Below are 17,433 nucleotides of genomic sequence, written 5' to 3' on the forward strand. Positions count from 1 at the left end.
GACTGCCCACATTGAGGGCGGGGAAAGATCACTGTGGCAGCCTATTCATCATTGCCAATTTTGTTTTTTTTTTCTTAGCATGTAACCAGAAAATTGTAATGCTTCTTCTGAGGTCCTTCGCTTACAAGATTAAAAAATACTTCGGGAACGTTGACAGACGAAACATATTATGACATTCCCCCCAAAAAAAACATTTCAGGCACTTCCCAGTTTCGTTATTTTTTAAATATTCTCGTATTAGATTACTGGACTTATGTATACATCTGTACCATGAGTGTCCAAGGTGAAACTTACATTCGAGTACCTTCGACTGCGAAAATACAGTCCGGAAAGCATTGTGCGCAGGCCTCTCGAAATCGAGAGGGTATCGAGGCAAAAATTAAGGTGTAGGTTTCAGTAGTTTTATCGCTTTGAAAGAAGAAAGCTAAAGGAATGTATACACCGTTTCTAAACCCATGCACTGGTGCACTGTGTACATTTGGTAAGAATGCTTAGTTGCGTAAATAGAAGTGTCGTTTACGTAAAAACTGTATGCTGGGTCGTAAGATGCTTGAAAGCCAGGATGTGTTCAGTCAAGCCTTGGTTTTTCTGAACCGACACATGCGAGTTGCACAAATCAAGACTATGTGAGAGATAGTGAGTGGTTTCTATAAATGCGAGATACGCAGACCTCGCACCTCGCAGTTATAGAAACCACTCACCATCTTTCGTGTAGTCCGGATTTGTACAACTCGCATGCGTCGGTTCAGAAAAACCAAGGCGTTAGTGTTGGCATGTCTTCGTATAGTATCGATACCCTACCACAGCTTGTCTTTATAGCGATATGGAGTGTTGTAGCGATGTTTACGTTTTGTGAGGGAACAACGGCGCGTGTTGTAATGATAATCACCGCAGAAACTTGTATACTCAAATATAACATTTAGCCTTCGCAATACCAAGCGGGGTATTTCTTGTTACCTCGACTATAGTCTAATATTTGAGCAAATATTCAATGTGGATTACAACAGGCATTTCTGGCTTTGTGATTTTGTTAAATATGTTTCTCACATTACAACAATACATTGTTTACTTATTGTTTTGTATTTTTGCTAGTAATATGGTTTAAAAACCGACTGAGGTAGTCAGATTAACCCGCTTGTTATGATATTGTATGTTTTCTTCCTCTTCTCGGAAATTTGTCACATTATTCGTAAATGTTATTTTAGTTGTTTTTATGTTGTTAAATTGGGGTAAATTTTTGAAACATTAAGGGCCATATTCATAGACATTCTTAGCCCGGCTTCCGGTGGATGATCAGCGAACTAACGTTTTGGTATTCATAAACCAGTGTTAGCGATATGATATGAATCCTTACAAGTAATATGATATGAATCCTTACAAGTAATCAGTCGATAGCCGGGGTTAGTTTAGCACGCTCGTAGCTCAGGCTAGCGAAATGTCTATGCATAGCACCCATAATGTTTATGTGTGAGGAAACACAAAATCTGCTCAGTATATGTCAATCATTACAAATATAAAACAATCTTTCCCGTAAAAAGTTTTGGAGGGATATACTTTCGTTGTTGAAGATACATTTTACATGTTTGGATTTCATTACTGGAAATAATTGATTGGTGCATATTTCCATTCTTCTTCTGATACATTTAATTCAATTTCTATTATCTGTGAACAGTATAGCGACTTATTTCTTTTTCAATAGATATAACTGTGCAATAAAGAGGTGTACTGCTTTAGAAGCTTGCAAAAGGTATTTGAAACAATCAACAAAGCCGCTGATAAAACTGTCAATAAAAGAGTTATACTAAAACTAAAGAGTTATACTAGTTCTTGAAAAAAAAAATCCACCGTTTTCGAAAGTATGTGCAGTGCAAAATGAATGAAATAGTAAACAGGTACAAAATAATACACGACAACTTTCTGACATAAATTATTTCAAATTCGAACCAATAACTTCGTGTATTGTCGAAAAAAACATTTTCTCAGTACAAACATTGTACGAGTGATAATTGAAAAAGGTTTTTATTTGACAATTTACGAATATGCACAGTTTTGTACTGAAACAAAATGAGCGACACTTTCCATTCACTTTTATTTAAAATGTATCACCATTTTCTACAAAAAAGAGAATAAGAAGTCACTTTCGTAATTATGCGTTATACTTTGTTTCAGTCCCTTAACTATACCGGGCAAGTTTTTATTCAAATATAGCATTGATCTGTACAAGTCCCTGTACTTCCCTGAGTTGATGTGAACAACACGATTTGTATAACACACGACATAGGCTAGTTAACTTCACAGGTTCTGTGACCGAACTTTCATCTCTATAGCCTTGGTTTTTCTGAACCGCCGCATGCCATTTGCGAGGTGCGAGGCCCGCCTCGCACAAATCCGGACTACACGAAAGATAGTGAGTGGTTTCTATAACTGCGAGGTGCGAGGTCTGCGTACCTCGCAGTTATAGAAACCACTCACTATCTCTCCTGTAGTCCGCATTTATGCGAGGCGGGTCTCGCACCTCGCAACTCGCATGCGTCGGTGCAGAAAAACCATGGCTTAATAATTACGCACATCATCCAGATTATAGTAGCCTACATGGATAACTATAACAATACTATGTGTTATTTGTTAATCTTATAAAAATTTCTAAACTAAAATTAAAGCCTTTACTTCTACATGAGAATGAAATTTAGTACTTTCTGTTAAAAGAAGTACAGCATCAATGGGTGTGGTCTCCACCCTTCCAGTGATAAGACGAAGCGCTAGTCTATAAACTAATTCTAGTTTGTTTTGGTTCTGGGCAATTACAGTTATCAATATTTCGCAGCAGTCTTATGTGTTACGTTCAAAGATGATCTGGAGTAACTCCATTTGCTTCCAGCAACGTTCCAGTAGATTTAAATGGCTGGTTGTTCCACTGACAAATTTGAAAATTGAGTTTTCCAGGTAAATTTATTATTAAAGGTCACTCAAAGTTATGTACTTTCATCTATTTGTTTAAACATATTAAGATATGTAATCATACATAGAAACATGTAAAAAAATATGAAACTTAAAACTTCAGAATAATGCCCTTTTTAGTGTGATTCGCCGGAATTTTTGTATTTCTCTTATAGACGTATACAGAGTAAACCGTAAGTAATGTAATTAATTTCAAGGAATTATTCTTTTAGATATTTCAAACAAGAAAGTTTAATACAATTTTGCTCCTCTTTGCTTCCCTTTCGAGACAATTGTTTAATAAGAAACATTTCACTTCATGTTCTGGGAAAGCAATTGATTTAATTCCCGATATGCTCAGTGGATTTACGAGAGCAGTGTATTATGATAATAAATGACGGTACGAATTTTAGTTTTATCCTTGAAATATGCAGAAATTTGATACGAACAAACGTAAGTTTTGGTTCTGGAAAGGAATTTTAAAATGTTACAATATTTTGTTCCGATCAGATTTCTGCACATTTAAAAGACGAAACTAAAATTCTTTCAATCACTTATCACAATACACTGCTGTCTTAAATTGGCTGGGAATATTGGGAATTAAATCAATGGCTTTCTCAAAACACGCTATGAAAGGTTTCATATAAAAAATTTGTTTCTCGAAACTAGAAAAACTGTATTAAAATTTTTAATTTCAAATTATTTCAAAATTATAGAATACAAATATAATATAGGTTGATTAAGTCATACACATAGGCTATAAATTTATTTAATCGAATTGAAGATATTAACATGTTTCTAATTTTCTTGTTGTAACCCACTAACATATAACAAGAAAATTAGAAACGTGTTAATATCTTCAATTTGATTAAATAAATTTATAGCCTATGTGTATGAATTAATCAATCTATATTATATTTATATTCTATAATTTTGAAATATATATTGTCCTACTTTTCACGTGCGATATTATTCTTCTCTAGTGTTAATATTATATTATATAATTCCATTGCCGCTGTAATTTAAATTTTAGTTCCTATTTTATTTTACTTATTTATTTTTATTATTATTATTTTTTATTTTCTATATTTCTCTTATATTAATATTGTATTATATAATTTCTGTAACTTTAATTTTAATTCTATTTCCTATTTTATTTTATTTTATATTTTCTTATAGGCCTATTAATATTATATCTGAACTGCGACCGAACACGAGCGCTGCTCATTCGGTCTCAAATTTTGTTAATACTACTGTATCTCCTTTTTTATATTGTTTGTATTATTTTATTTCTATTTCTCTTGTTTGATTGTAATTATATTCTTTACTAGCCGTACCCTTGCGCTCCGCTGCACCTGTTAGAAATAAATATAAAGTAATTACATAATTAAAATAGGACATTTGATCCAGGGAACATTCGTGTTTGATAGAAGGATAAATCGTTTAATATGTTACTTAATTTAAATTGTATTTAAATAATAAAATGCGATCATTTTGGTCCAGAGAGCACTCTAGAAGTTACTGTAATAACATTATAGCATTATGTCCATCTAGAGAAACTACACTTTCCAATGGTGAAATAATAATTAATTATACAAATCGGTTAATTTAGCTTCCGATATTACTTCATACAAACACAGAAACATTCTCTGTAGGCTATCTTTCATAGCTTTCGATTGTTGTTGTCCAAGGCTCCTTATAGACGTAGTCATTTGTTTTCATTTCATTACACTGCCTTGGATGGCATTGCATTTTAATTTTAAAACTCATTTATCTTATTAAATATCAGTCCTATCAAGCTTTTGCAAAGAATAAAACTTATCGGAAATCATTTTTAAAGAAACGTTTGTTATGTAACATATTTCACAAAAATCAATAATAAGCGAGATATTTCGATTTATTTAATTCAGGTCCCCTTATAACCTCCCTTTTAAATAATGTATATTGAATGCCATACAGCCTAAAATCTAAGTTACAGGGAACTTAATTTATATTCCAATTTTCATATAAATCGGTTCAGCCATTATCGCGTGAAAAGGTAACAAACATCCAGAGAGACAGACAGACATACAAACAAAGATTTCAAAAAAGCGATTTTCGGTTTCAGGGTGGTTAATTATATATGTTAGGACCAATTATTTTTGGAAAATCGAAGATTACCAGAAAAATTTCTGCTACAGATTTATTATTAGTATAGATTTGACCGTATATATTTTTATGTTTTTATCTTTTTAATTAATTTAACTTCTATTTGTCCGATTTTAATGTAGCCTATGTTCTTCTCCTGGTTATGAAGGTTAAATGTGCAAACTTTGACACAAATCGGTCAAAGCGTGTAGATTTGTATAGAGAACATACACACACATACATACCCACATTCACTTATATATATATATATATATATATATATATATATATATATATATATATATATAGTTCTACTTTTCACGTGCTATATTATTCATCTCTAGTGTCAATATTATATTATTTAATTCCATTGCCGCTGTGATTTAAATTTTAGTTCCTATTTTATTTTACTTGTTTATTTTTATTACTATTTTTTTTCTATATTTCTCTTATATTAATATTGTATTATATAATTTCTGTAACTTTAATTTTAATTCTATTTCCTATTTTATTTTATTTTATATTCTCTTATAGGCCTATTAATATTATATCTGAACTGCGACCGAACACGAGCGCTGCTCATTCGGTCTCAAATTTTGTTAATACTACTGTATCTCCTTTTTTATATTGTTTGTATTATTTTATTTCTATTTCTCTTGTTTGTTTGTAATTATATTCTTTATTCTGTATATTTAAAATTTAAAATAAATAAATATCTCAAAGAATAACCACTTGAAATTAATGGCATTACTTACGGTTCACTCTGTATAGGAATAGAATTATGTAATTACACAAAATCCGGGAGCGCAAACTTAACAATTCCGCCCCCGCTCTATTTGGCCTTTAATGCTAGCGCTCTTGCCTAGTCCTTGAATTTCTAGCAGGCAATGTATTAACTCGGTAATGTATCACATGACATGAAAGCGAGTGACATGTAGTAACACTAACAATATAACCGGATGGAAGGACAGCGATAATGTGATTCATCAATATTACTGCATTTTGTACATATTTTCCTGCTTTTAGAAGCAAGGCGGTCAGTGTGATGCGGCAATAATAAACACTGTGAACGTCTAGAAATAACAATTTACTGCCAATTAGGACTCTTAAAACAGTGTTTATTAACGGTTACCTAAAATGATTTGAAAGTCTGCGTTAGCGGACGATGTGAGGTAGTTAAGGCAACAGTGATAAGTGCAGCTGTGTTCGATGCACGTTCAAGATAAAGTGATAAGGCTCTGGTGTCGAAGAGGAGGAATCGTCGCCAACGCTTCCGATTGAACTCTAGCCTACTAGGTCAAGAATTAGGTTTCGACAATAATCGTGGTAGCTGGCTGCAATAATCCAGACCAAGTGCGTGTGGAAGGAAATACAACATGGAATCCGGCACAGTTCGACGCGAGCTCACACTACTTCTGCTCCTACTGCTGGGTGAGTTTGTTTCATTTAGTTACTTCATAAACACTGTTGCAATTTGTGTACAAGATTTAAAACTAAATAGTGGGTTCTGTCAGCACTATAGAATCAGTGACACCCAGGATTTATTTCTTTGGGAAAATGTCCAATAAATTTTTAAAACTAACCATAAAATTATACAGTGAAACCTCTCATTTACGGACATCGAAGGGACATAACAATCTGTCCGCATCTGGGAGGTGTCCTTTATTGGGAGGGAGGCTCCCCAATCTAAGAGTAAATTTATAATATGCATTATGTATCCCTTCACACTTTAAATGAAATGTATTACTGTAGTTTAATTTAAATACCGTCTACTGTACTACTGTAAATTCTGTGCAACTTTGAACCACAGTAGATAAGACCGAAAAAAGGAAAATACAGTACTGTGCCACACAATTTTATTCTAGATCTATAGTTATGCAGTACTGTAATTTACAATATTTAAATTAACCTTTACGTTCAGGTGCCATGTCTCTCGAAATAGTATAACTGATTGAAGTGAAGAGAATAATCCTATTAACCCTATCACGTGTCGAATACAATTTCACGATCGCGGAAACCTTGGACCCATCAGACAGGTTACATTTTATGATTTTGTTTAGCCACCCGCTTCTAGCTAACAAGGGGTAGCCGGCTGGGCTAGTGATAGCCTATGAGATCCATATTGTCTTCTTTCATGTTAAGGAATTTCTGTACAGTTCTCAAAACTAAATTTTCCATTTTTGTAACACATTAGGTCTTGAAATCCATCCAAGTTCTGTTCGCAGTCAGGAGGTAAAGCAAGCTTTAAGACTGTGAAACAGCTCTCCGTGTCCGTGTGTGTCCGTAAACGAGAGTTAAATTTACCATCATTTCTATATTATTTCAGTTGGGACATAAAAATCTGTCCGTATATGAGGAGTGTCCGTATCTTGGGGGTGTCCATAAGGAGAGATATCACTGTATGTATATATGTATATATACAGGGTGTTTCAAAAATACGGGGCATAATTTCAGGTATTTCCCACATGTAGACAATCAAAATAGTTCATTACAACATGTGTCCGGAAATGCTTTATTTCCGAGTTATGGCCTTCACAACATTGAAATTCACCGGAACCATACCTCATGTTTTAGAAGACACTCCACTGATCAATCGTCAACACATTCACTTCTTGCATGATGGCGCTCCTGCACACTTCAGTCGTACGGTTCGCCGGTACTTGGATCGAAGGTTTCCTGATCGATGGATAGGTAGAGGTGGCCCAATTGCTTGGCCTCCACGCTCACCTGATCTGAACCCTCTCGATTTCTACTTGTGGGGCCATTTAAAATCATTGGTTTATTCGTCTCCGGTGCCTGATTTGGAATCCCTTCGGTATCGAATTGTGGCATGTTCTGAGGACATACGCAATACTCCTGGAGTTTGGGATCGTGTTCGCAGGTCAATGAGACATCGATGTGAGGTCTGTATTCAAGCAGGAGGTGGACATTTTGAACATCTTCTGTAATGACAACGACCTGCGGAAAGAAAAACGTTCCGGTGAATTTCAATGTTGTGAAGGCCATAACTCGGAAATGAAGCATTTCCGGACACATGTTGTAATGAACTATTTTGATTGTCTACATGTGGGAAATACATACCTGAAATTATGCCCCGTATTTTTGAAACACCCATATATATATATATGGAATGGGGGATAGATAGATAGTGGGGTTTAAGAAGGGCCCGTCAGCAACTATGGCTATTTGCGCCCTTATCTAAAATTGTTCACAAAACATAAAACACAAATAATACAGTAACCAGAATGCTACAAAGAACCAGAAAACGTTGGCACAGTAAAAGACGAAGTACATAAATGCAGTATCAACAAGGTGATTCTTAAAATTCATAAAAGTGAACAGTTCTCAGACTCTAAGTATTATTCAAAACGAACCAATAAAATAATAAAACAAAGGTCACCAGAGATAAATTGTGTAGCACATTTAAAAACATTAAAATTTTATAAAACAGGCTATTCGGATGTAAAATGTCCGAAATGTCAGATACGTAAAATACAAACATAACCTCCGGATTTAAAAGTCCGGAGCTTAATAAAAAAGGGTTCATAAAAAGCTAAATCACTCTGTTAAGTCCAATAGCCAATAAAAATATCAGAACTGCATTTACTTACTTACTTACTTACTGGCTCTTAAGGAACCCGGAGGTTCATTGCCGCCCTCACATAAGCCCGTCATTGGTCAGTATCCTGAGCAAGATTAATCCAGTCTCTACCATCATATCCCACCTCCCTCAAATCCATTTTAATATTATCTTCCCACCTACGTCTCGGCCTCCCCAAAGGTCTTTTTCCCTCCGACCTCCCAATTAACACTCTATATGCATTTCTGGATTCGCCCATACGTGCTACATGTCCTGCCCATCTCAAACGTCTGGATTTTATGTTCCTAATTATGTCAGGTGAAGAATACAGTGCGTGCAGCTCTGCGTTGTGTAACTTTCTCCATTCTCCTGTAACTTCATCCTTCTTAGCCCCAAATATTTTCCTATGAACCTTATTCTCAAACACCCTTAATCTCTGTTCCTTTCTCAGAGTGAGAGTCCAAGTTTCACAACCATACAGAACAACCGGTAATGGTATAACTGTTTTATAAATTCTAACTTTCAGATTTTTTGACAGAAGACTGCATTTACACAATTAAAATCATTTGCAAGAGCGTCACGTAAAGTCGGCCGAATTGCATATTGTCGACGGTCACGCTCATATTTCCTGCAATGCAATAACATATGCTGGGCCGTAATTGCTACATGGCATAGACAATCCATCTCACACTTCGGTTGAGGTTCGCCATGTGGCATATGGCAATGTGTCAGACGACATTGGCCAATCCTCAATCGGATGAATATGGTTTGGGGATTGTGAAGAATGTTTAACTCGCGATTTTGAGAGAGAAAAAATTCATTTAGAAAATGAAGAACACCACTTCGAAACTATTCAGCCAGGTAATTTACTCATATTAACACAGTGAAGAGTTATAAAATTAATCAGGGAGAAAAAAATCGTCAGAAGTGCTGCTTTTTCAGGAATAAAAGTTTGAAGAACGAGGATTGTAAAAATAAATTATATTGGCTATTTCGTTTATATGAAGTCATTCCATTTTCTGCCAACGACGTTTAATGAAATTTTGAATTCCAACCAAACACATACATCGCGATAATTTTTGCAGCTCGATTTATCACTATCAATTTATCGCATGGTCGTTCTTTTGTTTAGTCTGTGTCGCCAACTGTTCCTCCGTAAATCGATGAGCATGAATCTATTGTACTAAATGAAGTGAGAAATCCTATTTGCACATCTACATCTTCATCTTCTAATCCCATGTCCATTGTATCTAAAGAAAATGACACTCCTTCACAACAATTGTTTATTTAATTAAAGTATTAATTAGGTTATTTGTAATTATATTATAACATGTTTAAATTAAGTTATTATTTCAGCATACAATGAAAATGTATTTCTGTTATAATAACAAGAAAAAAGCGCAGTACATGTAATTAATATTGTTAAACCTGTATTTCCCTTTTCTCAATTGGAATTATTGAATAACATCTAATTTCTTTATTGCATTAATCGTTATTCATCTATTTAGACTTCACAATGTCTGAATATGTTAAGTATTCATAAATGTACAATTATTAACATTTTATGAGGGAATTTTAAGAATGTATTATTTACATTTTTATTTTATTCACGAAATAGTCCTAATTAATGTCACTCGAGATATAAGATTACTATAGACTATTACACTTTTACTACGTCATATTACTTTTGGCCAATAAAACGGTACGGAATGACGTGTTTCAACCAATTATTGCTGCTTATTGTACAATTTTTACCACCTCCCTAGCAATTTTATTTTTATCACCTTCGCGGAATTTTTTTTATCACCTCCATAACATTTATTTCTTTGTTTGTTAACATTATAGGTCTACTTTCAATAATTATTGTATCTTTTGAAATGATTCGTGTTTATTTCATTAGCCTCAATTAAAGCTTTACTAACATTTATCTGGTTTATATTTTTCAGGTTATGTTACAGTTTCCGCTGTATGATATTATGGATAGGCACGTATCAGAGAATGTTTAATATATATTGATAATTGAAGTTTAATGTAACTGTTTTAATAAAAATGAAACAGAATCAACAAAGTCTTGAGTAGTAATCGTCCACAAAGTTCAATGAAGATTGTATAGTTGGCACAATTGGTAACAAGAGAACACTGATCATAACCACTACTGCTATCCAGCGAAATATTTGTAATGATGAGATGGTACAATAATACATTTTCAAGACTGTTAAGTAAGTCAATTTATATTTTATTGTATCAGAGTAATTTGTTTCTTCTAATCTTTACATAGGCCTACTTTCTTTAAATCGTGTACAATAGTTAATTAAATCACACTCAAGTTTTGATTTTCTCTAGATAAATCAAAACCCCTAGTGACATTACTTACCGGAAAATATTGAAATATTGCATGAAACCTGGTGATGCAGATAATCTAAAAACACGTGAACGCGTGAAATGAAGAGGTAGGACACTTCAAAATCAACGTGAAATGCACATTTCACTTCACTTAGTATATTCAAGGCATACCAAATGTCTATCTAACCTATCACAGATTTGTATATGCAAGGCATATCAAAAACCGCAAGTATATGGGTGACACGTCCTTCACAATAGCGTACATAGTGTTTTTATACACATTAACCCCAACCAAAATTTACTTCTCATTTTGATACAGTTTTCCTGCTAGGTTTCATCTTACAGGGTTTATAAATGAGAATATTTTCAGTTAAAAACAATAACAAAAATCAGATTAAATTTTTATGAAGACTACCGTATTTTAACAAATATTTTTGGAACTTATTACACAGAATAATACTAAATGCTATTGAAATATATACGAGAGAGAGTCAAAAAGTAACCTTAATAATGTTTTATTAATTGAATATGTACAATAAGACTACAAACACTTTATCACTTTTCAACATAGTCCCAATTACGTTCAATGCAAGTGTTCCTGTTATACTATGTTAAAAAAGTGATGAAGTGTTTGTAGTCTTATTGTACATAATCAATAATTAAAACAATTATTAAGGTTACTTTTTGACTCTCCCTCATATCAGACTGAAGTAAGAAACCAAAAAATAAATACATATGAAATTGAAATAGTACACACTGATATCGTCACATCCTAAGCTTATAGGATGTTAAGTAATTAATATGTGAGAAATCTCTGGGAAGTGGATAGAAGATCTAAAAGGAAGCAAAAGAGTGCATATAAATGAGTAAAATTTATTTTATGCGTTTCGCACTTACGAGTTTAACATTCATTCTTTTTTTCTGAGGTCCCGGAAAAATTCCTATACCTCCCACGTTAATTTATTTCAGATGTAATTTTTCGTTTATTAGTTATTTTACACTTATACAAACATATTTTAAACCCTGGAAAATAAGAAATATGATTTATATGTTCCAAATCAATTTTTTTAGAAATTAGGTTTGCCGTGAAGAAGTAAGAACGGGAAAATACAGTATGTCTTCATTGTTAAGATGCGTCCCACTTCGAAATTAGAGGAAATTCGAAACTACTCATGCTTGCCTCCAACAATCTTGTGTCCCTTAATCACGCGATTACTGCTTTAGAAACAGTGAAACGTTTCGTAACACATCATGATGTAAATGAACAGATTATCATCAGTTATCACAATTTGAGGGCATGGTTTATTCCTTAGGAGCAGTGAGTCCAAAATAACTAACTTTTTTTTGTAAAAAGATCTCATGTTAATAATTTATTAATGCTATTTCTTACTTACTTACAATGGGCTTTTAAGGAACCCGAAAGTTCATTGTTATCCTGACATAAGCCCGCCATCGATCCCTATCGTGAGCAAGGTTAATCCAGTCTCTATCATCATATCCCACCTCCCTCAAATCCATTTTTACATTATACTCCCATCTGCGTGTCGGCCTCCCCAAAGGTCTTTTTCCCTCGGCTTCCCAACTAACACTCTGTATGCATTTCTGGATTCGCCCATACGTGCTACATGTCCTGCCCATCTCAAACGTCTGGATTTAATTTTCCTAATTATGTCAGGTCAATAATACAATGCGTGCAGTGTAACTTTCTCCATTCTCCTATAACTTCATCCCTCTTAGCACCAAATATTTTCCTAAGCACCTTATTCTCGAACACTCTTAACTTCTGTGCCTATCTCAAAGTGACAGTCCAAGTTTCATAACCATACAGAACAACCGGTAATATAACTGTTTTATTGATTCTAACTTTCAAATTATTAATGCTATTTCAGATGTTAGACGCAATGTAATTTCAGTTATACGTTTCGCTCACTTACACGTTTTCCTCTTCAGCCCTTACAAAACGTTTTATTGCATATAGTTAATTTCGCTTTGTTTCTTAATTACAGGTAGGGGAGAGTCGGGTAGTATCGGACATCGGGTAATATCGGACAGTGAGTTTCTTTCATCTACTACACGATGATAGTACCTGATTGACATGGTTACGTTTCTGTGATGTCGCATAGAGAAACGTAACCATGTCATTCAGGTACTACCATACGGTAGTAGATGAAAGAAACGCACTGTCCGATACTACCCGACTCTCCCCTACTTTTCAGTTCACACATGTTCGCTTACTGAAACTTCATTTTTACGACCTTGTTTATAAAGACCATGCATAATTCTACACAGTGTGCACCATGAGTTCTAATACAGGCTTCTAAGCGCCGCGTTATTTCATTTTTTTTTTTTCATTTATTTATTGTCGCTTTAACTTATAACAAAAGTCAAATCGCGACACGAATTAATTTTAACAATAACATAACATTTAGCAAGTTACAATAAACATTACACAATTTTATCAAACAATCCAGTTAACTTGAAAAACTATTTCATTTTTATTCTTTCCTCTTTTCTTTCTTTACTTTTTTCTCCTCTTGGCGAATTTGATAAGCGTTAATGGAAATCTACTCTCTAGACTTTATACTTTCTTCCGTGTTGCCAACTTGGGGGTTTTCCAGGAGATGGTTTGGGGGGATAAAAATGTTATAGGGATTTCCAGGGGAAAAATAAATTTTAGAGGCTTTTTTGCGATATTTTTCTAAACTACATCATTAGGACTTATTTTTAAAATTAATTACAATGACTGTTGTGTAATTGAAGGGTTGAGAACCATAGTGGGCCAAGCGCCATTTACTAAAACGAGGAAAACAAGGGTTAAAATGAAGTTATACCATAATTCAATGGACACATATAGCAAGTACTGTAAAGTATACACATTCAAACTAAATGATATATCAATTTTCATTAAACTATGGTATTCACTTAACTTTAACCCTTGCTTTCTCCGTTTTTAATAAGTGGCGCTTGGCCCACTATGGCTCCGAATCCTTCAATTGAACGATGGCTATCACGATCATGAATCCTCTCTTCGGCCGTTATCGCATCTTACAAGCCTATTTCCTCACTTTCTCTTTTTATTACTCGTATTTTATTATTATTATTATTATTATTATTATTATTATTATTATTATTATTATTATTATTATTATGCTCTCTCCCGCCCGTTGTTGCGTTGCACACGTGTTCTTCTTGTCTTGCTTAAGTCATGGCCTACACAACAATAGTGTCTGCAGTAAAATGCAGTTAAACAATCTCTTCAATCTAAATGTATGCTTTTGATACAACTGATTTTTATTTCTTTTATATTCTACATAGGCCTATATGTTTTCTTAATTAGATTTCATTTTATACTAAATATTATACGCAACAACTGCCAGTCACGTGAGCTATGAATAACATTTTTAATTTGAAACTAAAATTGTCTGCTTGCCCCAGTAAAATTCGGCACTCAGTAAGGTGCAAGTGTTACGGACTTTCAGTGTACTGTGGCAATACTTGCAGAATGCAACACATTGTTGTCCCAATGGATAAGGACCAACCAGTTCGTAATGCGAGGACGAATTAGGAGAAACCCAAAGAGTAGCCTATTCTATTCTATTGCAGGTCAGTGTCATGATGTATGAATATTTTTTCTATTCGATTGTGTATGTATAGGCCTAATCACATTTGGTAATTTTTATGTTGTGCTTTTCCAAGTACAAATTAACAAATTTAGGGGGGTTTCTCTGAATTTTAGGGGGATTTTTAATATGATGTAGGGGGATTTCTTGTTCGTTGGTTAGCAACACTGTAGAATTTTTTACAGTCATTAGTTCATCACTGTCATCAGCTTAACTCAGGGCAAGACCATTCTACTGCCAGAAAATAACATCACACGTCATATTTTGTTATATAACAAAAAAAAAAAAACAACCTGACATCAGTCAAATATATATTTAACACAGACATGCAGGAACTAGTGCAATTAATATTATTCTCGCAATATGCACACTCACTCTCCCAGGGTTTTGTCAGATTCGGTTAATTTAGGCTTATAGTGATTGTATATATTATAATGATCGCGATATTACATCTAAATTTCTCCATTTTATGACCAATTCTCTGCAGCTTATGCACACTTTGCAATGAAAATTTGCTTGTCATAAATAACAACTCGGTATTACAAAACATAAAAATGCTGATTCAACAATAAAGGAAGGTAAATTGACTTGTCTGCTATCGTGAGGGACTCTACGTATTGCAGTAAGTCTGCAGTATTGTTGTTCTCTAGGTGTATATACAGTACATATTTCTTTTTGAAGATAGTTTTCAGTTGCTATGCGAAGTTTTATTTAGCTACTAGCCGTACCCGTGCGCTCCGCTGCACACGTTAGAAATAAATATAAAGTAATTATATAATTAAAATAGGACATTTGATCCAGGGAAGATTCAAGGATAAATCGTTTAATATGTTACTTAATTTAAATTGTATTTAAATAATTAAAATGCGATCATTTTGGTCCAGAGACCACTCATTTGGTGCAATGACAATTCCTTTAACATGTTTCTTAATTTTTATTACATGCATCCATACTTTAATGAAGACTGACATATCATTTAGATTTAATGTGTATACATTATTTTACTTGCTATATGTTTCCATTGAATTATGATAACTTAATTTTAACCCTTCTTTTCTACGTATTCAGTAAATGGCGCTTGGGCCACTATGGTTCTGAACCCTTCAAATAACTTAAATAACTTATATTATATTATATTATATTATATTATATTATATTATATTATATTATATAAAAATGTGTTGATAACGGATGTACACCGATAAGTAACTTTTTAATTTGTTATGGGGGCTCTTGAATCCCAGGAGGAACAAATTTTATTTTACAACAGCGCAACATAATCTGCTTGGCTCATTACCCAATTTTTTTTGCATTGCATTTAATGCATATGTATTTTATGTATTTTAACACGATTCAATTTCTCATAACCTGTGAAGTTCTACCTGATGGATCCATCACAGAGAAATATTGGAGAGCAAGAAAGCTAATGGCTTCGTTGCCAAAGCCCGGCATTAGATAACAACAACAACAACAACACGATTCAATTGAGCACAGTTAAAATTTGGATTATAAAATAATGGAATGCGAAGCTAACATATTATTACTGCATACTAAATCAATACACTCTTGTGGTTCGTTAATTCTCTGAGATAAACATTATTTTAAGAAATACAGGAAACGAATACACAGAATAGCTTATCAAGTTGTTTGTGCATAAGAAGCTATTTTAATCTTACCTGTCCTCAATTCACTCCGAATAACATTATAGCATTATGTCCATATAGAGAAACTACACTTTCCAATGGTGAAATAATAATTAATTACACAAATCGGTTAATTTAGCTTCCGATATTACTTCATACAAACACAGAAACATTCTCTGTAGGCTATGATTCATAGCTTTCGATTGTTGTTGACCAAGGCCCCTTATAGACGAATTCATTTGTTTATTTCATTACACCGCCTTAGATGGCAGTTATTTTAATTTTGAAACTCATTTATCTCATTAAATATCAGTCCTATCAAAATTTTTCAAAGAATAAAACTTATCGGAAATGATTTTTAAAGAAAGTGTTGTTATGTAACATTTTTCACAAAAATCAATAATAAGCGAGATATTTCGATTTATTTAAATTAGACTCGCTTATAACACCCCTTTTAAGCAATGTATTTTGAATGCCATATAGCCTAAAATCTAAGTTACAACGAACTTAATTTATATTCCAATTTTCATCGAAATCGGTTCAGCCATTATCGCGTGAAAAGGTAACAAACATACAGATAGACAGACAGACAGCCAGACATACAAACAAAAATGTCAAAAAAGCGATTTTCGGTTTCAGGGTGGTTAATTATATATGATAGGACCAATTATTTTTGGAAAATCGAAAATTACCAGAAAAATTTCGGCTACAGATTTAGTATTAGTAGAGATTCCTTCTAGAGATAAGACAAACAGTATTTCAGCGTTTCCATACAATTTTACTTATCAGGTTGATACAATTATTTATTTTTATAAATTTGGATTATGAGCGCAGCATTGTAAATAATAACAATAATAACATAATATAAATAATATAATATAATATAATATAATATAATATAATATAATATAATATAATATAATATAATATAATATAATATAATATAATATAATATAATATAATAATAAGGGATAGACAAAAATGGAATTTTCAGGAGCTAGTCCTTTTCTTTTTAAGTCAGAACATCTCATCTAAACATGCAATGAGAAAAACCATTCGAGCTCATAATTATGAAGATACTTTTACTGACTGATATATTAGACAATATTAAATAATATTTATGCAATATAAACACATGCTCTCAGAGATGCACTTCTCTCTTCACTGAAGCTATGTAGTAACA

The 17,433-nt window shown here is 33.2% G+C and overlaps 1 protein-coding gene across 1 annotated transcript in view; it reads left to right on the plus strand.

Annotated features, from left to right (window-relative positions):
* The window catches only part of LOC138702789 (uncharacterized), a 110,059-nt gene that overhangs the window by 1,755 nt on the left and 90,871 nt on the right, over positions 1-17,433 (plus strand). Inside the window, exon 2 of the mRNA XM_069830087.1 lies at positions 6,091-6,495. Within this exon, the coding sequence (XP_069686188.1) occupies positions 6,441-6,495 (55 nt within the window). The 5' untranslated portion in view covers positions 6,091-6,440. The remainder of the gene's footprint in view (positions 1-6,090; positions 6,496-17,433) is intronic.

This window comes from Periplaneta americana, chromosome 7 (assembly GCF_040183065.1).
Source record: "Periplaneta americana isolate PAMFEO1 chromosome 7, P.americana_PAMFEO1_priV1, whole genome shotgun sequence".
NCBI classification, from domain to species: Eukaryota; Metazoa; Arthropoda; class Insecta; order Blattodea; family Blattidae; genus Periplaneta; species Periplaneta americana.